This window comes from Hemitrygon akajei, chromosome 5 (genome assembly GCF_048418815.1).
Source record: "Hemitrygon akajei chromosome 5, sHemAka1.3, whole genome shotgun sequence".
NCBI lineage: Eukaryota > Metazoa > Chordata > Chondrichthyes > Myliobatiformes > Dasyatidae > Hemitrygon > Hemitrygon akajei.
In genome coordinates this window covers 76,292,647-76,319,811 of record NC_133128.1, presented here as the reverse complement: position 1 = coordinate 76,319,811, position 27,165 = coordinate 76,292,647, and the positions used below count along the sequence as shown (strand labels likewise).

Here is a 27,165-nt window from a genome sequence, read left to right as displayed (position 1 = left end):
CGTCGATGTAGCGAAGGAAAAGAGGGGGACGGATACCCATATAGGCTTGGAACATGGACTGTTCCACAAAGCCAACAAAAAGGCAGGCATAACTGGGACCCATGCGGGGGCTCATGGATACACCTTTGGTTTGGAGAAAGTGGGAGGAGCCAAAGGAGAAATTATTGAGAGTAAGAACTAATTCCGCTAGACAGAGGAGAGTGGTGGTAGAGGGGAATCAGTTAGGTCTGGAATCCAAAAAGAAGCGAAGCACTTTCAGACCTTCCTGGTGGGGGATGGAGGTATATAGGGACTGGATGTCCATGGTGAAAATAAGGTGTTGGGGGCCAGGGAACTTAAAACCATTGAAAAAATTCAAAGTGTGAGAAGTGTTATGAACATAGGTGGGAAGAGATTGAACAAGGGGGGATAAAACAGTGACAAAGTATGCAAAAATGAGTTCGGTGGGGCAGGAGCAAGCTGAGACAATAGGTCTACCTGGACAGGCAGGTTTGTGGATCTTGGGTAGGAGGTAGAAACGGGAAGTGCGGGGTGTGGGAACTATGAGGTTGGTGGCAGTGGATGGGAGATCCCCAGAGCTGATAAGGTTGGTGATGGTATAGGAGACAGTGGCCTGGTGCTCCTTAGTGGACTCCTTAGTCAAGTCCTGAAAACTCAAGTGATCACTGGAGATTTTAAATGATCATTTAGGAAGACAATTCAAGCAAATATAAAATGCTACCTTTTTAGTTTTCTGCAAAGATTCTTCACTGTGGTTGGTATCAACAGTATCTTTGCAATCTCCGTCTCCTTTTTCTTTAACATCCACTTCATCTTCACCAGGGATTGGACCATTTTCGCATATGGGTGTTTGAAAATCATCATCCGGCAATGGTGGGTAGCTGTATTTAAAAGGATCCTAAAAGGGGAATGATTATATCAGATCAAAATTTAGATGAAAATAATCAAAATGTATCTAGCCACATTTAGACATCACATTTTTTGAGCAGTAGGCTATTTAGCCCATTCCGATTCCCAACTCTGAGCAATTCCATAAATTCCATTCCTCACTTACTTCCCTGTAATCTACATCCAAGTCGTCCATCTGAAATTCATCTGCCTGACTAAACGTGGACAATTTAATTAGCCAAATTATCTTAAAACCCACAGAGCTCCTGGTGAAAACTCATATGGACATAAAGACATGCCACATAGAAAGAACTAGAGGTCAGAATCAAACCTGGGTCACTGGAGATGTAAGGCAAGCAGCATCACTCATATTACTGAACAGTCTGTTGAAAGGAGGTTTTTTTTTGGAAAAAGAAAGCACCTTCCAGTTAATTAAACACTCAAAATGAAGTGTTTTCTCCATAAGCCCATTTAAAGTATCAATACATTTTGCAACAGAGAAGCAAAGCTTCTGAAAATGCTGTTGTGTTTCAATAAACATTGCAGGTTAAAATATATGTGGATTGTAAATAAATTCATTTATCAGTTAGATACAAAAGTCTCAGAGTTTATGTTCCTTAAAAAGATTTCCTGATGTGTCCTTCATTTCATATTAGCCGTGGTAGTTTTGGCAAGAAAAGTTAACTAACAAGTTTTACAGAGTAACAGATGGAACATCCAAAAATATTGGCAGGAACTGGAAGCAGCAGCATAGGAACAGGATCATATGCCAGGACCATCAGCACTCTACATCTGGCCAAGGTAGGTTGAAGGGGAATGCATACAAAACTCTTAAGGTGCTGGAAAACATATAGCCTCTTACCATCTGAAAGGAAAAAAGATCAGTTAAACAAACTGAAATTGTTATACCTGAAATAATTCTGAAGTAAAAGCAGAAAATCCTGGAAATATACATCTTTTCAGATGCACTTAAAAAATTATGTGTTTCATCCAAGAGATATTAAGGTTGTAAGTATTGTTGGAATTAAATGTCTTGCACTTTTTCTTTCAGTCTTGCCAAACTATCTTACAAAAGAACAATGTAACAATCACTTTGAAGTGTGAGGAGTCCATGAATCACCTAATTCAAGAGGGGCAATATATACAACCTTGTTAAAAAAATTAAAAACATTTTGCAGAATTTTCAATTGAAGCAATTATTTAACTTCATTACCATAAGACATAGGAGCAGAATTAGGCCATCTGGCCCATCAATTCTACTCCACCATTCAATCATGGCTATTTTTTCTATCCCCTCGTCAACCCCAGTTCTCAGCCTTCTCCCCATAACCTTTGATGCCATGTCCAATCAAGAACTTACCAATCTCTGCCTTAAATAACACCCAATGACCTGACCTCCACAGCTGCATGTGGCAACAAATTCCACGAATTCACCACCTTTTGGCTAAAGAAACTTACCTGCATCTCTGTTTTGAAAGGGTGCCCCTCTGTCCTGAGGCTGTGCCCTCTTGTCCTAGACTATCCCACCTTTCCACATCTACCCTGTCTAGGCCTTTCAACATTTGACAGGTTTCAATGAGATCCCCTTCATTGTTCTGAATTCCAGCGAGTACAGACCCAGAGCCATCAAATGTTCCTCATATGTTAACCCTTTCATTCTTGGAATCATCCTTGTGAACCTCCTCTGGACCCTTTCCAATGCCAGCACACCTTTTCTAAGATGAGGGGCTCAAAACTGCTCACAATACTCAAGGTGAGGCCTCACCCGTGCCTTATAAAGCCTCAGCATCACATCCCTGCTCTTGTATTCTAGACCCTTGAAATGAATGCTAACATGGCATTTGCCTTCCTCACCACTGACTCAACCTACAAGTTAACCTTCAGGGTGTTCTGCACAAGGACTTCTAAGTTCCTCTGCATCTCAGATTCCTGGATTTTCTCCATTTAGAAAATAGTCCGCACATTTATTTCTACTACCAAACTGCATGACCATGCATTTTCCACATGGCTATCTGCACAATTGCATATTAGTGGTGTACAACCTTCTGGGAAAAGGGAAACTGAGGCCATGTCTCCACTGCAGAAGTATTAAATGTACTGCCAGCATGAGTAACCACTGCAAGTAAAAAGATAATTAAACAGTTAATTACTCATTCCACTTTCCTAAGTCAATGGGTACAATTATAATCTTAACTAGGAACTAAGGAATATAAAATTTCCATCTAGAAAGGTCTTGCTAACAAGTGATACAAGTATGAATCAATTCGGGGTACTAACATGGAGAACTGTGCTATACATGTCAATTTTAGCTAGTAGTCATTTCTTCCTGCAAGTCATAAGATTGCTAATTTCATCACCATACACAATTTCAGAGAAAGAGGCCTGTCTGAACATTATGCCTGTTCAGTCTCAGTATCTCTCTCCTGATTCCATATCCTTTGATTCCCTAAGTACCTATCAATCCCTGACTGAAACGATTTCTAAGCCACCACATCCCACCAAGTAGACACCTAAACATTCACACTCTCTAAAAATTTCTTATCCTAGTCCCAAATTGCTGGCCTTTTATTCTGAGATTGTAACCTCTGGTTTTGGACACCCCAGTCAGGAAAAGCAGCATCCTGCACCTGCTGTGTCAAGTCTATTAAAACTGCATTACAGTGGCATCACATCTAATTCTTCTAAATACTTTAAGAGTACAAGACCAGTCTGTTAAATTTCTCCTCTATGATGAAGCTGAAGTCCCAGAAATCAATCTAGTAAACATTCATTCCACTTCTTTTATCTTAAGTCTATCCTACTGGGATGGGAGAGCAAACCTGCACACTATGTTCCAAGTGTGGTCATGCCAGGGGCTGAGATAATTCGAGGGCACATCTCATCTTTACACAGTTGTATCTGTATGAATTGTGTATAATTGTGTACTCCTTTGAACACCAACATTTTTCAATGCATTCCTATCCACATTGGATGAAAGATTCTAAGGTTAGCATTTTATTTATCACCTATTCATTGAAACATAGTGAAATGCATCATCGGTGTCAAATCGAATCATCGAGGATTGTGCTAGGTAGCTCGCAAGTGATGCTATATTTCTGGCACCAACATAGCACACCAACAATTCACTAAACCAAACTGCACATCGTTGAAATCCACACAATCACAGAACGTGCAAACTCCTTACAGGGATTGGTGGGAATCCACTTGCAGGAAAACCAGAAGATGGCAAATGAATTCAATGGGTACATTATAATTGTCTTTACACAGGGGATACAAGTAACATTGGAGAAACACCTTTATTCAAAAACAGCAGCAAGCACAATCTATCATTTTTCACCCTTGCTTGCTTCACCTATCACTTTCTAGTCCCACCTCACCCCTCCCTTTCTCCACATTATACCGCCTACCTTCCCTCTCCACTCAGTTCCCATGCAGGCTTTTGATCCAAAATATTGACAATTCCTTTTCCCTTCTCAGATGCTACTTAACCTGCTGAGTTCCACTAGTGGTTTGTTTTGTTCCTCCATATTCCAGCATTCACCATCTCATGCCTACAGAGGCTGCTGAATGCATCATTCATAGAATGCCACAATGCAATTAGGGAAGCCATCCGAATACTTCCGCTTGTTACAACGGGAACTGAAAACAAACGAATGGAGATTATACTTCAGTTATACAGGATCAGAGCGAGAGTACATCTAGAGTACTACGTACTGCTCTGATCTCATTTTTAAGTAAGCATGTTAGTGCGATTTAGAGAAGGGGTGTAAGGAGCTCCTTTTCTTTGCTAGCCTGCAGATCACCCTTAGGCAAGGTGTAGCACCTGCTTAGCACCACCCCCCCACCCCTGATCAGTGCCATTTGAAGATATGGGAGCAGGTGGTGGATAGTATGAGCAGTCCTGGTAATGTGACCACTGATGCCAAGTAGACAATCTCTGAAGAGTATTAATAATGTTTGGGGCCACCTGTCTTGTAAAGACACTGCCCAGATCACTTCTGCAGAAAAATTTGCAAAGAACAATCATGGCCATGGACAATGATCACCTATGTCATATGACACGGCACATAATGAAGATGAATGAGGAAAAACTATCTTAAAAAAAAATTCTAGGATGCAGACCAAGTATCGAAGGACCAATGACATTTCTAAAACAGAATTGCATATGACATGGCAGGTGGGGTCATAGAGAAACCCGTAGGAGAAGGTGGTCCCATTCGTCTGCTGTGGAAGTCATAGTTTGGCAGGTGCTGTCAGTTAACCTGCACAAGTTACAGTAGAGTATTTTTTATATAAAAGTTGTAGATACTACAGCTGGTAATGGCAGGCTGATTCTTTGCTTCAATTAAACAGGGTGCTTTGTCTGAAACTTCTGAGCTTTTTGAGAGTTTGCATTTATACAGGTATGTGGAGTGTGTTCCATCACATTTCTGACTTCTACCTCACAGATGGTAGCAAGGTCTTGGTCTGCAGGTTCACTTTATTCTGTGCTGTGTTTAGTGCTTGAAAAACAAACAAAAAAACCTTATTTCCCCCTTTTGATACTTAGAAGACTGCAAGCTTCAAAAGATCTTTAACTTCCTCCAAGCCCAAACCCCTGTCAGATCTTCACCTTCCTTTCTGATTGTCACTGATTCAGAAAGATCAGACGACAACAGGGGACTTCATCTCCCTACATACTATCTTCATGGATTAGAAACGCAACATGACATTGAGAGCCTTTTTTCTGCTGCTTTAACCATACCCCTTTCTGCAGGGATCATCACCCCAGACCTTCCCCCCCTACTCCCCACATCTACAAAATTGCTCCAAATGAACTGGACTACTATTTGACTTCTTACAACACTCCCCCCACCCCCCCCCCCCCAAATCGGTTGCTAACTGCCAGCACAACATTGACTGCAAATTTGCCCAACCATTTTACTCACCCCACCCTCTGAATTTACACTTGGCTGAAAGACCAACTCAGACATTATCCTCAAACCAATTGATAGTTATTTGCCTCAATTACTTTTACTACTGAGTTCTACATTTTTAACTATGTTCAAAAATGTCACAGCCTTTTGATCACTTTTATTGCAGTATTTACAAAAGCAAGATAATCTTAAAATTGTTTTCTAGATTTGTCTTTGATGGAGTGCACAACACAATTGGCATGCTTCCAATTGCAAGTAGAACTCTATTTTATAAACACAAGCAAGTCTGCAGAAGCTGGAAATTGAAAGTAACACATTGAAAATATCAGAGGAACTATGATAGATAACTGCTATCATAGTAGCAGCTATGGAAATGAATGAACAGCCAACATTTTGGGCCGAGACCCTTCTTCAGGACTAGAAAAAATGGGGGTAGGTAGATGCCAGAATAAAAAGGTGGGGAGAGGAGAAGGAGGCTTGCAGGAAGGGGATAGGTGAAACCAGGTGAGTGGGAAAAATACATGGCTCGAGTAGAAGGAATCTGATAGGAATCGTGAGTAGTGGGGGGGGGGGGGGGTAGGAGATCCTGGGGAAGTGATAGGCAAGTAAAAATGAGGGTGACCCCAACTTGGCATATATCGGAACAGCAATGGAAACTGGAATTAAAATGTTTAGCTACCGGGAAGTTCCATTTTTGGCATATGGAGCAGAGGTGCTCGACGAAGCTGTCCCCAATTTATGACAGGTCTCGCCAATGTAGAGGCAGGCACATCAAGAGCGCTGGATGTCATTTACTATGTCAAAAGATTAGGTGCTACTGTTGAAATTTCTGAAATTAGTTGGGAAAACTCTCACTGGAAATGTATCCATTGTACTCATGGATACAGCTGACAAAAATAAGCAGAGTAACACAGTCAGCCAGTACTAAAATTTCAATGAACCTTAGTGCAGCCTAAATCAGAAAAAACAAAAACAGCCTTTGACCCCTTCTGAAAGCTTCAATTTAGATTTGCTCACTGAAAAAGAAACTAGCTCACAATTGGTGTAGGAAAGGAAGTGCACTCCATGAACAAGCTTCTCATCAAATGACATCAAATTTCTACTAAGTAGGCCAATGGCACCCAGAACGCCTGCCAAATCAATAATTAAGAAACTCTATTTTAATTCAAGCAATTTCCATTTTCCTTTCCTACTGCATTTACTCAGGCCCATGGTTCAAAGATTTCATTGACAGCTTGTTACCCCAGGTCCAGCTACAATGATCATAAATTTTTATATTGTAAAAAGCTTCAAGGGAAATACCAAATTTAGCCTACAGCTATTAAGTTTTGCAGTTCAAAACTGGGAACCAATCTGACATGCTTAAATATAAGCAGCACAAGATAATGCAGCATCATACATGCAGGTTTTACCATTTGTGAATCAGATTGGAAAATTGTAGAAATTTCCTTCAGCAGAGTTTCTGAAAATAACCCTTATGCTAATTACTCCCAGTTCTTTGCTAAAACCCAGATTTATAAATTAGACACTGGCACCAAATGCTCAAGTGCAGAGATACATAATGGTGTAAAGTGAAATAGCACTAACTTATTACAACTTTTAAACACAATTTTGCTTTGAGTCACTGAACTTCTGTTAGACACAGTTGACTGTATTGAGGAAAAAAAGTATTCAAATAACTTACTTTAGAATTATGGTGGAACAGAATCTGGTATCGATGAGGTATATTTTAACCCTTTGGAAAGAACTATAATGTTAAGGAATGGACCAGGAACAGATCAGAAAAGTCTGAGTTACAAAGGGGCATATCCAAACTCCCATTCAAATTCCTGAGGGGCATGCTACCAGGTTACCAAGAGACCTCTAAACAACCTGGTCTAACTACGCAGATGCCATGGCCACGAAAGCTCTCCTTTTATTATTGTTTTACCTTCTACAACCTCAATGCACTGCCGAAATGATCTGCATAGACTCTATGCAAGACAAGTTTTACACTGTACCTCAGTATATGTGACAACGAAAAAAAGGTTACCAATTTTATTTTCCAAATTATTGCTGCTGTACACAGTGGAAGAAAACAGCGCCTCAGTATTAGAAACCAGAAATTAGCTTAAAAACAACAGAACTTCAAAAGATGATAATTTGTCTGTTTCGCTCCACCCCAAATTAAACCCTCTTAAGCAGCATATTATATACTTGCCTTTAACATGCACATTTCTCTAGTCTTTCCATTCAAATGCACTAAACTCCTTTCATGTACTTGAAACCACAAATCTGCAAATCACTCAATTCCCCATACTGTCTGTGTATTAGGCATTCATTGCTGCTCCAGGTGCCCTCAAAAGATCCCTCCTTCATACCTTCAGTTTCTTCCATCTCTATTCTAACCCTTGACATCATTAACTACCACTTAATTTTACATTCTAATCTACCCGAATTGTCAGATATCCATAACTTTCTTCAGCTAAATTAGTTTCTGTTCAGCACGAAGACCAAAACTATTCCATGGCCACAGCACCAACTCCATTCCACAAGGCCACAAGACAGAAGCAAAATTAGGCCAGCAAGCCTATAGATTCTGCTCTGCCATTTCATTTCAGCATGGCTGATTTATTATCCTTCTCAACCCCATTCTTCCGCTCTAAAATGCCATCTTGTAGGCATTCTACAAATTCCCACTCTTGGGATCCAGCACCAACCTGACTTTTTAAAAAATCTATCTGCATATTGAAATCCCCCATGATGATTGTAAAATTCCCCTTATATGCTTTTTCTATCTCCAATGGTAATTTGTAGCCTACATCCTGGCTACTGTTCAGCGGCCTGTATATAACTCTCATTGGGGACTTTTTACCCTTGCAGTTTCTTAACTCTATTCATGATTCTACATCTTCTCATCCTATGTCAACTTTAAGAACTTACTTTCCTTTTTTTTAAAAAAAAGAACAATACAGCCACGCCACTATCCCCACCCCACCCCCAACCTACCTACCTGGCTGTTGTTTTGATACAAATTGTGTTCTTGGATGTTAAGCTCCCAACTACAATGATCTTTCAGCCCCAACTCAGTAATGCCCACATACCTGCCAATCTCTAACTGTGCTACCGTATCATCTACCTTATTCCATACACTATCTGCATTCAAACATAACACCTTCAGTCCTATCACAAACACGAGAAAATCTGCACATGCTAGAAATCCAAGCAAAATACTGGAGGAACTCAGTAGGTCAGGCAAAAGAGTACAGTCGACGATTCAAGCCTAAACCATTCAGTAGGACCCCAGACCTATATTCATCACCCTTCACGATTCTGTCCCAACATTACACTTTAACTCATTCCACTGACTGCAATTTTGCCCATTCATCCCCTTGTCCTTCTTCAGTCTCACTACACACAGCATCTAGTTGTATACCAACTGCCCCATTCTCAGCCTATCACTCCAGTCCTCATCGCTCTGACAAATGAGTTTAAATGCTTCCCAACAACTCCAGCAAACTTGCCCGCAAGGATATTGGTCCCCCTTGTGTTCAGGTGTAATGTGTCCTTTTTGTGCATGTCATACCTTCTCCAGAAGAAATCCCAATGATTGAAAAATCTGAAACTCTGCCCCCTGTACCACTTCCTCAGCCACTCATTCATCTGTACTATCATCCTATTCCTGCCCTGAATAGCAGGAGTAATCCAGAGATTACTACCTCTGAAGTCCTGTTCTTCAGCCTCTTCTCCAACTCCATTAACTCATTGCACAGGACCTCTTACCCCTTTCTGTGTCACTGGCACCTAAATGCACCACAACATCTGGCTCCCTCAGGAGAATCTTCTGCAGCTGCTCAGTCATAATGGACCCTAACACCTGCGAAACAACACACCATCTTAGCTTCCCTTTCATGGCCACATAATCTGTTCTTTACCCCCCCCCCCACCTATTCCCTAGTCACCAACCTCTTCACCCTGTAGTGATTTTCTGAAAAGCTGATCACAATTTATTAATCCAACCTCAATGAGATTTTAACCACATACTTGTTATCACCTGGCCTCTTATTCCCACTCCCAAATCAATCCTCGTTCAGCACCAAAGGCCATTGAAATCTGCTACTAAAAACTAGCATCCACGGTAATATTAACTATGTCTTTACCCAATTCTAACCAGTCTTAAACAGCACACCCGAAATCACTGCAAAATCTGTTCATGTCCTGCTTCAGGACAAGATGGCACACCTACTGATGTGGCTATCTCACAGTTGACAATTAAGGCCCAATCTTGATCCATTATGTTGTTGATGTGGAATTTGCATATTCTCTCTGTGACCACAAGCTTCAGCTTTGTGATCTAGTTTTCTCCCTCATCCCAAAGACATGCTGGCTAGTAGGTTAACTGGCTGCTGTAAAAGTGAAAGAATAGGGTGTAGGGAATAGAGAGAAAGTAAGAGATAATTGGCAATGTGAAGAGAAAAGATTAAAGAAAAATTAGTGGGAAATTGGGTAGTTCTGTGAGCTGGCATAAACTTTGATATTTTAAAAGGAAATATGAAAATTTTCATTTTATGTCATCCTTCTTATCTATTGCCCATTATTAATGGCCTACGTTAACTGGTTAAGCTTCAACCTGATATTACAGGACTCCTCACATTTTAAATCCCTTCAGAGGATTACCCCTTCATTACTCTGTCTTCCAACCCCAAAAATCTTCAGATATATCAGCACTCTTCAAAGCCCCGGCATGTTGCATTAATGAGCAGAAAGGTAACAAGTCAAGTGGCACATTTCCCATAACATGGAGATTTTCTGGATCACCAAGTACTTGCAGCAACTTCTGCTTTTATTTTCCAGCATTCACAATGTTTCATTTTTATGAATTAAGATGCAACTAGAATTATAGATCAGGAATATCTATGGATATTACTTGCATTGCCAACAAGACTGGGAGGTACAAAGCTTATGGTATTGAAAGCAAAATCATCTGTTCAAGGACAGAGTAAGACTATTTGGTAGTTTTCCAAATGGTAGATTATGGTATTTAAACACTAAGGATCAGAGTGGGGTCTTCAAACATTTCCTCTATTACTGTAAAGATGATACCATAGAGAAACTTCCAATTCTGTTGACATATCAAGTCAATCTATGTGCAGACCTAAAGGAAAGAACATCATCTTTAGAATAATAAAAGCCAGATACAGTGGTGCCCAAAAAAGTTCAGAGGCCCCAAATTCACGTCATTTGCATGACAGTCAATAATTCAAAAGGCCAATATAATGTAGGATATAGGGATAAAGTTATGAATGTCATACTAATGCTAGCCTAAACTCCATATAACATCTGGAATACATTCAAATTATGCACCATACTTAAGAACATGGTATCCTTGTAATTCAGATCCACTTCATGTGAAGTCAACAGCTCCATTATTTTTAAATTCATAAAATCAAACCACATTTAAACATGGAAATTTTGGCGAACATTGTCTCACTATCAAACAAACAGGTTAAGTGTTATTTTATCAACAACATAAATGGCAGGAATTTGTAATCAGTGATACAACTTACAATTCCTCCCATGTGTGTTGGCAGATATTCCACATTGATGTACTCCTGCACTTCTGTTTTGTTGGCAAATTTCAGCATGCTTATGGCATCTGGTCCTAACCAGGATTTCACAATCTTCCAGGCAGCTGCAGATAAAAGAATTATCTTTATGCAATGATCAACATTCATCTATCCAAAGTTAATAATTAAATTTTAAATAAATTGATTACCATTCATAATCCATGGCATTTCGTATATGACCATTTTGGCTGCAAAAAAAAAAGCAAACATTACAAAATTTTGAAAGCAAGAAACCACAATGTAATTTAAAACATTCCTCAATGTAATGCTTTTAGGTAATCTAATCAATGAGTAACTGCAAGATCTTCATAATTCAAGACTGCAAACTCTGTTAAAAGTTAAAACATTGCTCCAGCTTGTTAAAACATTAGTCTAAAGCAGATTAATTAGAAACTTTTCATGTATCAATTGCATCTAAATATATATTATACACGGGTAGCAAAGAATGCACAACAATTAGATCTGCGCCAGAAAAATATTTCATACCTTGGGCCTTCCTAATAGATATGACATCCAAGACAATCAAAATTATTGCCAAAAGTACTAAAACCTTGCTTTTAAAAACACTGAACAGCATCCGTTCAAGTAGTACAAAGCTTCGTATGATACAGCCCATCAGTTCTACTTGGGAAATGGATGAGTAGTTTTATGGTACAATAGATAGTAAAGAAGTATTGATTTTTTTTCATCATTTTTCTTTTTAAGAGGAATCTTAATCTGAATCCCGGCATGTTCAATGAACAACTGATGGCATAAAGTCCTGTTTTTATTCTTGTGAATGCTGAAGCACTGCATGTAGGTTACTGTCATACGCCCAGAAAGTGACAACCCTTATGAATTCCTATTGTAGTCTCTCAAGGATCCAGAAATTGATCTTAACCACATGGCTACTGACCCAGTGCTCCAATGTTCTTAAAGTCAAAGCACTACAGCACAGAAACAGACTTTTGGCCCATCTACTCCATGTCAGCCTAGTTTCTGCTTAATCCTATTTACCTGTACCCAGATCATAGCCCTCCATCTAGAAGTTCTTCAGATTTGCAGTTTGAACCAGGGCGACTTAAGAGGAGTTTCAATTGCAATATTCAAAAGTGAAAAGCAGGTAAAGGTATTTTTCTCATCGTGAAATTAGCAAATGGAAAGACTATCAATGTCTATTTTACTATTTTGTAAAATAGCAGATTGCTAGAAAAATCAAGTTACCCATAGAATAAGTTTAACATAAACATATAAAAACTAAAATAAAAACTTTAAAAAAACTCTTATTTGTTCTCTTTCAATGAACACTGGTGTTAGTCAAAAAACCAATAGCTCTCTAAACAATCAAAATTCCAAACAGTATAAATTTCAGTTTGAGGAAGTGAGCATAAAACATTTATAAATCTGTCTTGTATGACAAGATTTGCTATTCTGTACAGTGCAGCAACACAAAACTACCATAAATTACAAAACAGATAAATACTGCAAAAAACAAGGTAGCACTCTGGGTTTATGGACCATTTGTTGGAGGGGGGGGGGGGGGGAAACAAGCTGTTCCTGAATCACTGACTGGGGTCTGCAAACCCCTGCACCTCCTCCCTAACAGTAGAAAAAAAGAGCATGCCCCAAATGGTGAGGGCCCTTCATGTTGGATGCTGATTACTTTAGGAACCACCTCTTGAATGATGAAGAAGGTTGTGCCCACAATGGAGCTTGCCAAGTCTATAGCCTCTGCAGCCTCATGTAATCCTGTGCACTGAAACCTTACAAGGATGGGATACAACCAGTCAGAATGCTCTTTACCATACAAAAGAAATTTGCAAGCATCTTTAACAACATACCAAATCTCCTTAAGCTCCTAAAGAAACTGAGCCACTGGCATCAAAGTGTTGAGTCCAGGACGCATTGTTGGAGATATTGACACCCACGAATATAAAGCTGCTAACCTCCCAATGAAGGCTGGTGCAACTACTTCCAATTTCCCCTTCCTGAAGTCCACAATCAATTCCTTAGTCTTGCTTACTTAGGAGTGTAAGCTTGTTGCTGCAACACTATTCTTTCAGCCAATCAATTTTGTTCCTGTATGTCCCCCTGTTGCCATTTAATAATAACAGTGATTCAACCTGTGAATTTATAAATGGCATTTCAGCTGTGCTTAACCACACAGTCACAAGCGTAGAGCAGTCAGCTAAGCAAACATTCTTGAGGAACACTTGTGTTGTCAGTGAAGAGATGTTTCCATTAATCTATTTATTTATCTGGAGATACAGTGCAGGACAGACCCCTTTGGTCCAATGAGCTGTACTACCCAGCCACCCACCTATTTAACCCTTGCCTAAACACAGGACAATTTGCACTGATCAATTAACTCAATAATCTGTACATCTTTGGATTGTGTGAGAAAAGCAGTGAATCTGGAGGAAATCCATGCACTCACAAGGAGGACATACGAACTTGTTACAGAGAATGCTTGAATTGAACTTCGAACTCTGACTCCCCGCGCTGTAAGTGTCTCGCTAACTGCTATACTATCATGGTATCCCACTGTACTGACTGTGGTCTCCTGAAAAGGAAGTCAAGGGTCCAGTTGCAGAGGGAGGTACAGATCCAGGTTTAAAATCTGTTGTTTAGTGAAGGGATGATGGTATTGAACACCGACCTGTAATGAATAAACAGGAGCCCAACAGACAACTTGCTGTTGTCTCGTTGCTCCATAGAAGAGTGAGAACCAGTGAAATTGCATCCACTGTAGAACTGTTACCGAGGCTAGCCTAACTGCAATGGGTCCAGGTATTGCTCAGACTGGATTTGCAGTACTTCTAGTGACAAAAAATCTCTCAAAGCACTTTATCACACCAATATAACAAGTTAGTTATTATTGAGGCAGCTCATTCCCTTCTTGGGCATCAGTGTGACTTTTGAAGCAGGTGGGAACCACAGAAGACACACTTCAACACTTCAGCCAGCTAGTCTGCACAGATTTTCAACATCTGCCCAGATACACCAGATTGCTAGGTTCACCCTCGAAGGATGATCTGACATCACCCTCCAAGACAGAGATCATAAGATGCTCTGGGGATTTGTACAGGTGTAGTGTTATTCTTCCTTTCAAAGTGTGCCTAAAAGTCATGAAACTCATCTGGGACTGAAACATCACAGCCATTTATGCTGATAAGAGTTTTGCCTTATAGGAAATTATGACATGCAAATCCTGCCACAGTTGTGCATTTGATTGTGTCTAATTTTACAGAGTTGCCTTCTCATTCTCATGATGATCTTCGATAGGTCATACCTAGACTTTTTATAGGATTCTCAACCAATGATCTTAACCACCAGAGATCTAGCCCTCAAGAGACTGAACCACCTTGTTTATTCAGGGATTCTGGCTTGGGAAAACTTAGTATATTCTTGAAGTCATACCGACTGAATGAAGTCGGTGGCATTCAGATCCAAAGATGAATCCCTGAATATGGTCCAGTCCACTGACTCACGGCCATCCCATATATGCCCCTCTACCTCCCTTGACCATACCATTGCCATCCTTACTGCTCTTGCTGCAGTCTTCAGCCTACGTGCTGAGAGAAGTGTACAGCCAGGTGATCAAACATGCCAAAGTGTGGGATGGAAAAAGTTCTTGATAGTTATGAGAGCAATTTCAGTATGTTGAATATGTTCTGCAAGTGAGATGTTGATGATAGCTTGTCAGACTTCTTCAAACTGATGAAGTACCCCATATGACCAGGAATATTGCATGCAGTTTATTCCATTGCAATTATCACTCACGTCAAATTTCCTCTCCTGCAATTCACAATAAATTGGAGACTTCTGAACGTTGTTGCTTATTATATTGGAACAAAATTTAATAGATACATGTTGCTACTTGAGACGAGTTATTGAGATTGAGGGTTTTTCCTGAGCAACAAGAATATTTTTGCTGAATTAAAACTCGAACAGCATTATCATTCTTATTACATGGTCACAGTGTGACAATATTAGAGTTCCAGAAATGAATATATATCAGGTGGTGGTAGTTTAAATTTTAAAAAAAGATCGATATCATCCTATCTACTGTGATATTGGCATTCTCAACCCCTTTTATGTTTTCCTATTTTACATTTAAAGCCTTTTACTTTGTTATCAATGCTGAAGTTTACCGGTTGTTACGTAACCCCGTAACCAGGTAACTTACCAGCAAAGATAGCGGGATCAGCTGAGTCGGATGCTACTATTTTCAAACGTTTTATTCAAAAAGGGGCACAAACGTATGGTTAATACAAAACATTCAGATCATATACATCGTCAAAACTCAATCTAAACACCGGTGTAATAATAATCAATCAGAAATAAGCTCTATAGTTGTCTAGGGGTAATACTGAGTCCAATTGAAATATAAAGAGTCACTCAGAAGTTTGCAGGCTTTTCCCTTTTGGGAACCACTAGGGTTTTCACGTTGTAGAGAGAGAGAGATGGTTCAGAAAGGATAAACACTTGCCCGTTGTCTTTACAGAGCAAATCCTTGGAATCAGGGGAGCAGGCTTCCCCGTTGGTAGTTAAAAGCAGTCTTCCGTTGGTTCTAGCCACAGATTCAAAATTTGGAATCTAACGCACGTGGCTTCCTTCAAAATGTCTTCCCGCTCCCACGGGAATCGGTATCGTGCTTCCTTGGTGTCTCCTGGGTGCGTCTGAGGGTTGTCCCCCCCTCAGACCCTCCTTTATACTTCTTCACGGGATCGCAGGTCAATCAGGTTGCAGGTGATGCAATCTCTCTCTCAACCAGCACACTTTGCCCAAGGGCTTTTCACATGGTCTTCATGAGACAATAGTCAATATCGCCTTTATTCTGCTTCTCGGGAGAACGTGGCCTTCCGCACGTCTCTCTCCCTCTTGGGTCAGTTGACCCCCCCTCTTGACTAGGGCTCTTGCGATTCTCACAAAGGAGGGGGCCGAGGGCATTACACGGTAAACAGTAATATAGTGGTTAGCATAACATTATTACAGTTTAATTCCACTGCTGACTGTAAGGAGATGATATGATCTCCCAGTGATCGTTCAGGCTTCCTCTGCATGCCCAGATTTCCTCCCAGTTTTCATAGACATATGGGTTAGAGGATTAACTGATCACATGTGGAATTGGGCAGCGTGTGTTCGTTGCGCCAAAGGGTCTGCAACCATGCTGCATCCAAATAAATCATTGCTGTTTTCTAATTACATGGGGCAGTCAGAGGCCCATTTGAAAACTAAAACAGACTCAAGATTCAGACAGGCATAGAAAGCTTTAATGCCTTATTATACATTCTTTTTCGGTCCCTCATAATCATCCACCATCACTATGAAATGTATCATTTATTGAGAGAAAAACAACAAACAAAAAAATGAATATTTGAAGTGGTAAAATGTGACAAAGTACTTACAAAGGTACTTAGGATAATATATCTTAAAACAGTTGATGATAAAACGCACAAAGTCCATATCCTAAAAATTAAAAGAAAATACATAAAGTCAGAAAAAACTTTTTGGAAGATCCCATCTTAGATATGAACAAACCACTTCCACATCTGTAAAACAAGTAGATTTGTGATTCATAGCTGCTCAAAAATAAAATCTGAATCAGACTTCTATTAATGATGATCTAACCCAATCCCATTCATCTATGTAGATAGGGTAAAGAAGGCAAGACAGCGGCTATATTTCATTAGGAGTTTGAAGAGATTCGGTTTGTCACTCAAAACACTTGAAAACTTCTATCGATATACTGAGAAGAACATTCTGAAAGGCTGCATCACTGTCTGGTATGGGGGGGGGGAGAGAATGCTATTGCACAGAATCAAAAGTAGCTACAGAAAGTTGAAAAATTATTCAGCTCCATCTTGGGTACAAGTGTCCATAGTACTCAAATCACCTTCAAAGAGCGGTGCCTCAGAAAGGCAGAGATTCAGGAACAGCTTCTTCTCCTCCACCATAAGATTCTTAAATGGACATTGAACCCATGAACATTATCTCATCTTTTTTTAAAAATATAATTTCTGTTTTGCACTATTTTAATCTATTTAATATACATATATAATATACAGTGGCATGCAAAAGTTTGGGCACCCCAGTCAAAATTTCTGTTACTGTGAATAGCTGAGTAAAAGATGACCTGTTTTCCAAAAGGCGTAAAGTTGAAGATGACACATTTCTTTAATATTTTAAACAAGATTAGTTTTTTATTTCCACCTTTTACAGTTTCAAAATAACAAAAAAGGAAAAAGGCTCGAAGCAAAAGTTTGGGCACCCTGCATGGTCAGTACTTAGTAACACCCCCTTTGGCAAATATCACAGCTTGTAAACACTTTCTGTAGCCAGCTAAGAGCCTTCCAATTCTTGTATGGGGGGATTTTCACCCATTCTTCCTTGCAAAAAGCTTCTAGTTCTGTGAGATTCTTGGGCAGTCTTGCATGCACTGCTCTTTTGAGGTCCATCCACAAATTTTCGATGATGTTCAGGTTGGGGGGACTGTGAGGGCCATGGCAAAACCTTCAGCTTACACCTCTTGAGGTAGTCCATTGTGGATTTTGAGGTGTGTTTAGGATCATTATCTTGTTGTAGAAACCATCCTCTTTTCATCTTCAGTTTTTTTTTTAAACAGATGGTGTGATGTTTTCTTCCAGAATTTGCTGCTATAAAATTGAATTCATTCTTACCGCTACCTGTGAAACGTTCCCTGTGCCACTGGCTGTAACATAAGCCCAAAGCATGATTGATCCACCCCTGTACTTAACAGTTGGAGAGGTGTTCTTTTCATGAAATTCTGCATCCTTTTTGCTCCAAATATCCCTTTGCTCATGGCGGCTAGAAAGTTCTATTTTAACTTCATCAGTCCACAGGACTTGTTTCCAAAATGCATCAGGTTTGTTTAGATGTTCCTTTGCAAACTTCTGACGCTGAATTTTGTGGTGAGGTTGCAGGAAAGGTTTTCTTCTGATGACTCTTCCATGAGGGTCATATTTGTGCAGGTGTTGCTGCACAGTAGAACAGTGCACCGCCACTTCAGAGTCTGCTAAATCATCCTGAAGATCATTTGCAGTCAAATGGGGGTTTTGATTTGCCTTTCTAACAATCCTACGAGCAGTTCTCTTGGAAAGTTTTCTTGGTCTTCCACAACTCAACCTGACCTCCACCATTCCTGTTAACTGCCATTTCTTAATTACATTACGAACTGAGGAAATGGCTACCTGAAAACACTTTGCTATCTTCTTATAGCCTTCTCCTGCTTTGTGGGCATCAATTATTTTAATTTTCAGAGTACTAGGCAGCTGCTTAGAGGAGCCCATGGCTGCTGATTGTTGGGACAAGGTTTGAGGAGTCAGGGTATTTATAAAGCTTTGAAATTTGTATCACCTGGCCTTTCCTAACAATGACTGTGAACAAGCCATAGCCCTAACAAGCTAATTAAGGTCTGAGACCTTGGTAAAAGTTATCTGACAGCTCAAATCTCTTGGGGTGCCCTAACTTTTGCATGATGCTCCTTGCATTTTTCTTCCACTCTAAAATTGTACAAAACAAAAATGATACACTAACCTTGCTTAAAATGTTGAAAAGAATGTTTCATCATTAACTTTATGACTTTTGGAGATCAGTTCATCTTCTATGCAAGTAACTATTCACAGTAACAGAAATTTTGACCGGGGTGCCCAAACTTCTGCATGCCACTGTACATACTTATTATAATTGATCTATTTTTTTCCTTCTATTATCATGAATTGCATTGTATTGCTTCTGCTAAGTTAACCAATTTCTTGACACATGCCAGTGATAATAAACATAATTCTGATGTGATCTTATTTCATAATTTGTTTATTGCTGGAAAGTGCAAAGAACTTTTTTAAAAAAAGTGACTTCTCAGACTGATGCTACCTAATAAATTCAATACTGAAACCCAGACATGCATTTTCATCAATTTAACGTGACTTCTAAAAGAATCTTAAGCGTTTCCAAATCAAAAGGTTTATCTAATTCTTTACTTAAAAACCAAACCATGGAATCATACCAGTTGAAAATGTTCCCATCTCAAAACATGCTGAAATATAATGGAGTGGGATTTATGACAGTAAAACAACATCACTTTTCTCCTCTTTACTGTAGTGCATTGTTTTTAACTGAGATTGACAGGTAAGGGATCCAACTGAAAGAATCACAGGTCTTTAAATGATTTTGGGCTTGGTTCTTCAATCGGTCTGTAGTAGCAACTAAGAACATGACAGCAAGACCGCATTCAAATTTTGTTTTTAAAGGAATAAAATTTGCCAACGCTGAATTTATGAACCTAAAAGGTTCATCATGGGAATTGTAAAGTACGTTCCTGGTAGTTTTATCTGTTATTTGCATTGCAACCTCCCCTTATTACAGTAAACCATGACAAGATTCATTTTCTTGCAGACATTTACAGAAAAAAAAACAGGATTTTATATAAAACTCTACATAAACAAAGACTGACAAACACCAATGTGCAAAAGAAACTGTGGAAATAAAAGTACTGAGAGCACAAATTGTAAACTCTTAAAAGTAAATCTGTAGATTCTATAATCAGTTTGAGTTGTGATGAATTAAGTTATCCACACCAGTTCATGAGCCTGATAGCTGTAGGGTAATAAATGTTCTGAACCTGGCAGTTTGCTTCTGTAACTCCTACCCAATGACGTGGTGGTGGTGTGGGGGGGTGGGAGTTTTTGATGATGGATGCTGCTTACTTGTGGTAGTCCATCATGCAAATGTATTCAGTAGTGGGGGAGGCTTTGCCTGTGATAGGTAGGCTGTATCCAGCAGATTCTGAAGCCTTTTTAGTTCCTCGCCATTGGTGTTTCAAACAGTGATGCACTCAGTTAAAATACTCTCCACTACATCAATAGAAATTTGTCAAAGTATTTGGTGACATGCTGAATCTATGCACACTTCAAAGAAAGTTGAGGTGCTGGTGTGTTGGTGACACTTGTGTGCTGGTCCCAGTTGAAAGTTATGTTGACTGACAGAAACATTTGCAGGAACCCTGCAAGAATGCCCCTGCTCTTTCAAATGATGCATTAGCATCTTTTACAACACTAGAGAATGGAGTGAGGTTTCAGATTAATACCTAATCTGAAAGGTTGCATTTCAGACACATCCATAATACTACTGAGAATCATTGTGCTTAGGCGTTAAGAGTGGAAATGACTTTTATAGAAAATAGGCACCCACTCAGTGAAGGATGACAGCTTATTGCCAGGTATTAACAGAGCTGCTCTTTGTAAATGTATTAATTTATACTCAGCTAGCTGTCCATACACAGCTAAAAGATTAAGCAATAGGTCTGCTATGATACTGAAACTGGGCCCTGGAAAAAAGCACTGCAAACCATTGACTGCAGAAGGGTAAGCACCTTCATTTGTTCATTCTGTGAACAGTTTATAACATAAGAAAAGCAAATTCAATATGGTTACATTTCATAATACTACTCCATCATCTATTTTAGATATTCTTTTGAATTTGCTGGAGACTAAGGGAATCAAATTGTGGATTAAAACATGAATAAAAACAAAATTGTTAAAGTGCTACAACAGATTTAATAGTTAAAAAGATGAAACCCAAGCACCTCCCACCCCATCAATATCTCACCCTCCACCCAACAGCAAGTAAGAAGAGATGCTGATGTGGCACTTACTACATTGCTTATTCCGGTTTCAGTCAGGTCGAATACCACCGTAAGAGGTTTTCCGTGCTCTCTTTTGGAATAGCGTTCCAACCAGAAGGCAACATACTTCTTTTTTTCCAAAGCTGTCTTTGTATCTTTGTTGTGCAGTTTCACTCTAAACCAAACTGCAAAACAATGTGTCAACTAAGCTTAATCAACCGTGAGGGACAATAATATAGATTGAATCAAGACAGTGTGAGTACTGCTCTCTACAATATTGTTAAGCTAGCTCAGAAATATTGATAATTTTTTATGGAACTACTGACAACACAGTTTTATTTTTGCTCTTCACTGAAAAATGCAAATATCAGAATTTTTAATAGGTCAATGATATCAGAGTTATGACTATCAGCAAAAAAAAAGTCTTGAGAATAGGCACTGGTTACTTTGCCATTTCAGCTGAAATGAGTCAAGTTATTTTGTATTATTAAACCCTGGAAGTCAGTTTTTATCATCAATGAAATTGAAAAGAAATCATTGAAAAGGCAGTGACCGGCCCAGACACTGAGGTAAAATAACTGAAGACGTCAGGATTTACTGGATCTCAGTTTTTGATTCCAAACATGCATGGTTAAAGGGACCAATGTGGCTAGCTCCTCACAAGAAATCACTACATTGTTATTACATGAAGAAATTTGGCATTCTGGATGCAAAATTAAACACATTGGAAAATGTTAGTTAAAAATTCAATTATGAATTAATTTAATGGCATAATAATTTCTAGTGCTGCCAAAGTCCTACGTGCAATAATTCTTTTTTTGGTAAAAAGAAATGAATCTTTGAATAATGGCTCAACATTTGTCTCTAATGTCCCTTAAGATATGTTTTGTTTTCTGTACTGAGTTTAATTGAATTTTTATCTGTGCTTCTTTGTTTTGGCTTTGTCTGAAATCCGCAACTCCTCCTCAAGGCCCACTTTGACTGGTTGCTTAGTCCGTTCAGAAAAGTGACAGAAGCAAAAACAAAACTGAAGATGGTGGAAATTTAAAACAAAATATTCTAAATGCTTCCAGCATGTGAAGAAGCATATCCAGGGAAAGAACAAGTCAACACCAGAAACAAAGTAATAAACAAAATCATGTTTCAACTTACAAGGAAGCAGTGGAGTAAACAGAAGAAACATCTGTGATAGGGTATAGACCAGAGATAAGGGCGAGTTAGTTGACATAGAGCACGTTGACTTGTGGAAGGTCTTCAGAAAGTGCGACATGAGATTTAAAAAAATATTGATTAATGGGCCAAAAACAGCATTTGAATTAGGAGACTATTACTGTAGATGCTACAGGGATCGATGCTGGGATCACAGTTCACAATCTACACTCAGTGGCTACTTGATCAGGTATAGGAGTACAACTTGCTGTGGTCTTCCACTACTGCAGCTCATTCACTTCAAGGTTCAATATGTTGTGTGTTGAGAGATCATTTTCTGCACACCTCTGTGGCAACTCATGGTCGTTTTGAGCTACTGTTGGTTTCTGCCAGCTTGAACCAGTCTGGCTATTCTCCTCTGACCTCTCAGACTAACAAAGCATTTTCACCCACAGAACTGCTGCGTACTGGATGTTGTTTTTGTTTCTCACGCCATTCTCTGCAAACTCCAGAGACATGTGTGTGAAAATCCCAGGAGGTCAGCAGTTTCTGAGGTACCCAAACCACCCCATCTGGCACCAACAGTCATTCCACTGTCAAAGTCAGTTAAATCACATTTCTTCTCCATTCTAATGTTTAGTCCGAACAACAACTGAACGTCTTGACCATGTTCATGCATTGAGCTGTTGCTACATGATTGGCTGATTAGGTGTTTGCAATAATGAGGAGGTGTACAGAAGTACCCAATAAAGTGCTTGCTGAGTGTATTTCAGTGATATGGGTAAGGGGATCAAATGCAGTATTTCCATGTATACTGGCTGATACAATACCACGTGGCAGTGCAGGCTACAATGACAATGAAGGCCTAACAGAATGGAAATATTGTAAATGGGCAAGAAAAATGGAAAATGGAATTATCATAGAAAAATATGAGAACTGTTTTGGTAGGGAAAAATAAAGGAAGTACTTTTAAATGGCAGCAGCATTTAGAAGGAGTCAAATCCTTATGTACAAATTATTTATGCTAACACACAGGTTCAGCAAGCAATAAAGGGCAAATGATGCCTTGGTTTTTCTGCAAGAGGATTTGGGTATAAAAGTAGATATGTATTTATATCCAAATCCTTTTACAACAAAATTGCTTCAATTACTGATATCCCTGAGTATATTGCATCCAAAATGCTATATAAAGATTTGTTATTCTTACCCCAAAATAAAAGATATTATTATAGATTCTAACAGAGATTCATCAGTTTGATTCCAAGGATAGCAGATTCATTGCATGTGGAATCTATACCTGTACGCTTGTATTTTTCTGAATAAACAAAATTGATATACAGTTGACCCTCCTTATTCACGGAGAGTTGATTCCAGGAACCCCCCCGCGGATACCAAAAAGTGCAGATGCTGAAGTCCCTTATTTAACCTGTCTCAGAGCAGTGGACTTTAGGACCTGGTGGAGCTGAACCCGTTTCGTTGACAGAAAACGATCACGTTTGAAAATAAAGTGGAAATAATAAAGCGGTCAGAAAGAGGTGAAACGCCATTGGTCATCGGAAAAGCGTTAGGCTACAGTCGGTCAACGATCGGAACAATTTTAAAGGATAAAGTGAGAATAATGGAACATGCGAAAGGCCTTGCCCCAATGAAAGCTACAATTATTACTAAGCAACGCAGTGGTTTAGTTATTGAAATATATACGTTTAAGTGTTTTATATGCATAGAAAGGTAAAATATATACTATATACTAAGACAAATGTTTGACTAACTGACGCTAAATAATACCAGATGTACCTGTTCCGACTTGCGTACAAATCCGACTTAAAGACTGCCTGCACTTTAAATCATCTCTAGATTATAGTACCTAATACAATGTAAATGCTATATAAATAGTTGCTATACTGTAGTTTAGGGAATAATGACAAGGAAAAAAAAGTCCATACATGCTCAAACGAGTGCTAGAGAGAGAACTTCCGGGGTTTTTTTCGATCCCGATCCGCGGTAACCTATGCACATCCTCCCGTATACTTTAAATCATCTCTAGATTACTTATAATACCTAATACAATGTAAATGCTGTGAAAATAGTTGTTATACTGTATTGTTTAGGGAATAATGACAAGAAAAAAACATGCTCAAACAATGAGTGCACGAGAGAGAACTTCTGGGTTTTCCCATTCCGCGGTTGGTTGAATCCACACATGTGGAACCTGCGGATAAGGAGGGCTGACCGTATGTAGAATTCATGTTTCCTTTGCCTGAATGCCGAAAACCAAGGGGTCATTCTCAAAACAAAAGTTTGGGTGGTCAGGATAGAGATAAGAAATTTCTCCACGCTGAGAGGGGTGTATATTTCTACTTCAGTAAGAGGACTGTGAAGGCTCAGTTACATTATTCAAGACTGAGACTCCATTTTTTAAAAATCATCTGGAAGAAAAAATATGAACATTAATACAGAAAAATGCACTGAAGTAAAGAATCAACATGACCTTACTGAATGGTATTGAGAGAACAAATCTCACTTCTACCTAATAATCTTATGTTCCTCCTTACGACTTATCAATGTTGAAAACAGTTGGTCTTCAGACATGAGCAATTGATCCTCTAAAGAATTAAGTGCATTCAACAGTAAAATGTTTAAAAACATGGCCCAAAGGCCAAGAGCACATGGACAGATTCAAAAACCTTTAGTGAATACAAGTCACTGTATATTAGAATACTTGCACAGCAGTTTCATCGAGACTAATGCAAAAATAAGACTCATGCCAAAATCAGGAAAAGACCAGCAAAACAAAACAAGGTCATACGCCCAGATATATTTTGCCGAATTCTAAAAAAAATTATCAACTTACTACAAACAAGAAAAAATCTGCAGATGCTGGAAATCCAAGCAACACACACAAAATGCTGGAGGAACTCAGCAGGCCAGGCAGCATCTATGGAAAAGAGTATTGTCGACATTTTGGCCTGAAACATTGACAATACTCTTTTTCATAGATGCCATCTGGCCTGCTAAGTTCCTCGAGCAGTTTGTGTGTGTGTGATCAACTTATCATACAGGTGTCCCGTTTTTCGAACGTTCGCTTTATGACAACTCGCTGTTACGAAAGACCTACATTAGTACCTGTTTTCGCTAACCAAAGAGGATGTTCGCTTTTACGAAAAAAAGACGTCCGCTTTATACATGTATTTACCCTGAGAAAGACTACAATGACCGTGAAACCTTGTGCAGGTAGTTGCTTGCGTATGCGTGTACATGCGTACTCACGTGTTTAAGTATGCGTGTACATGCCGATTTTTTTCCTCCAAATCGACTTTGGCTTGCTGTCTTCCTGATTTTGATAAGTGAAACTACACCGTACATACAATATTTCTACTTTATATAGGGTGTATATTTATCATATCATTCCTGCTTTTACTATATGTTAGTGTTATTTTTGGTTTTATGTGTTATTTGGTATGATTTGGTAGGTTATTTTCTGGGTCTGGAAATTCTCAAAAATTTTTTCCCATATAAATTTATGGTAATTGCTTCTTCGCTTTACGACATCTCGGTTTACAGATGGTTTCATAAGAACACTCTACCTTCCGATTGTAGGGGAAACCTGTAATACAATTTTTTAAAACTGATGGTTAAGAATGTGCCTTTCCCAACAAGAAAGGTCAGGGAAAATAATAAGTAATTTTGAACATCCTCATTGTCAAATATGCTCCATTTACTACCACCATCTGTCTACTAAAAGCAAGCCAATTCCAAATCCATTTCCTGGATCCCATGCCTCCCAAATTTCTGTCTAAAAATGCCTTACGAAAATCCATATACATTCACCACTCTACCTTCATCAGTTTGCTTTGTCACTTCCCCAAAGTCAATCAGGCTCATGAGGCACGACCTGCCCCTCACAGAGCCATGCTGGCTATCCTTAATCAGATAATGCTCTTCAAATACTCATAAATCATCCAAGTATCCACTCCAATAGTTTGCCCACTACTGATGCAAGACTCACTGGACTAGAATCCCCAGTTGAGAGATTATTTCTCTTACCTTTCTTGAATGAAGCAGTAACATCTACAACCCTCTAATTTTCTGGTACTACTCCTGTGGCCAGTGAGGACACAAAGGTAATTGCCAAAAACATAGTAATCTCTTCCTTCACTTCCCGTAATTACCTAGGGTATATCCCATTCATCCCCAAGGATTTATTTATCTGAATGTTTTTCCAAAAGTTGCAGCATGTCCTTTTTTTTGAAAAAAGACTGAAACTAAGTATCCACTACCTCCTCAAACATGTTTCCACTTTTATCCCTGATCAGCTTTACCCCCATTCTAGCACTCCTCCTGTTCTTCATGTGTGGAATGCTATGGGGGTTTTCCCTAATCCTCTTCGACAAGATGTTCTCATGCCACATTCCAGTTGTACCAAGTTCCTAGCTCTTTCAAGTCCTTTCCTAAGCTCCTCCCAGACTACCTTATAGCTCAGGAACCTTGTCTGATGTTTGCTTCCTAAACCTTAAATATGCTTTCTTCTTCCTCTTGACTAAATGTTCTGCTTCTCTTATCACCCTACCATAATTTCCTGGCCTCAATGAAACAAACCTCTCCAGATCCCCATGTAAATGCTTCATAAGCAACCTCCACATTTCCGTTGCATATTTCCAAGTAGACTAGTTCCCAATTTACATACCCAAGTTCCGCCTAATAGCATCAAAACTCACCCTCCCTCAATTAAATGCTTTCCCGTACCATCTTCTCCTAACCCCGTCCAAGGCAATGCTAAAGGTCAGGGTGTTGTGGTCACTGTCTCTAAAACATGTAGATGTCACTGCCAAGAAAGCTGACTGACGCCACTACTTCCTCAGAAGGCTAAAGGAACTTGGCCTGCTCAGTCATCTCTTAACTGGAGAGTCATTTGTGCTCTATAGAAAACATCCTATCTGAAAGCATAACGGCCTGTTTTAGCAATTGCCCTGTTAATGACCAC

At 39.2% G+C, this 27,165-nt stretch overlaps 1 protein-coding gene across 5 annotated transcripts in view; it reads right to left on the bottom strand.

Annotated features, from left to right (window-relative positions):
* The window catches only part of mospd2 (motile sperm domain containing 2), a 95,908-nt gene that overhangs the window by 45,670 nt on the left and 23,073 nt on the right, over window positions 1-27,165 (bottom strand). For all 5 annotated transcript variants that reach the window (XM_073045825.1, XM_073045826.1, XM_073045824.1 and 2 more), the window contains 5 exons: window positions 21,066-21,220; window positions 16,801-16,861; window positions 11,560-11,598; window positions 11,351-11,475; window positions 722-898 (listed from right to left, as the gene is read on the bottom strand). In XM_073045825.1, coding sequence (XP_072901926.1) covers window positions 722-898; window positions 11,351-11,475; window positions 11,560-11,598; window positions 16,801-16,861; window positions 21,066-21,220 — 557 coding nt within the window. The remainder of the gene's footprint in view (window positions 1-721; window positions 899-11,350; window positions 11,476-11,559; window positions 11,599-16,800; window positions 16,862-21,065; window positions 21,221-27,165) is intronic.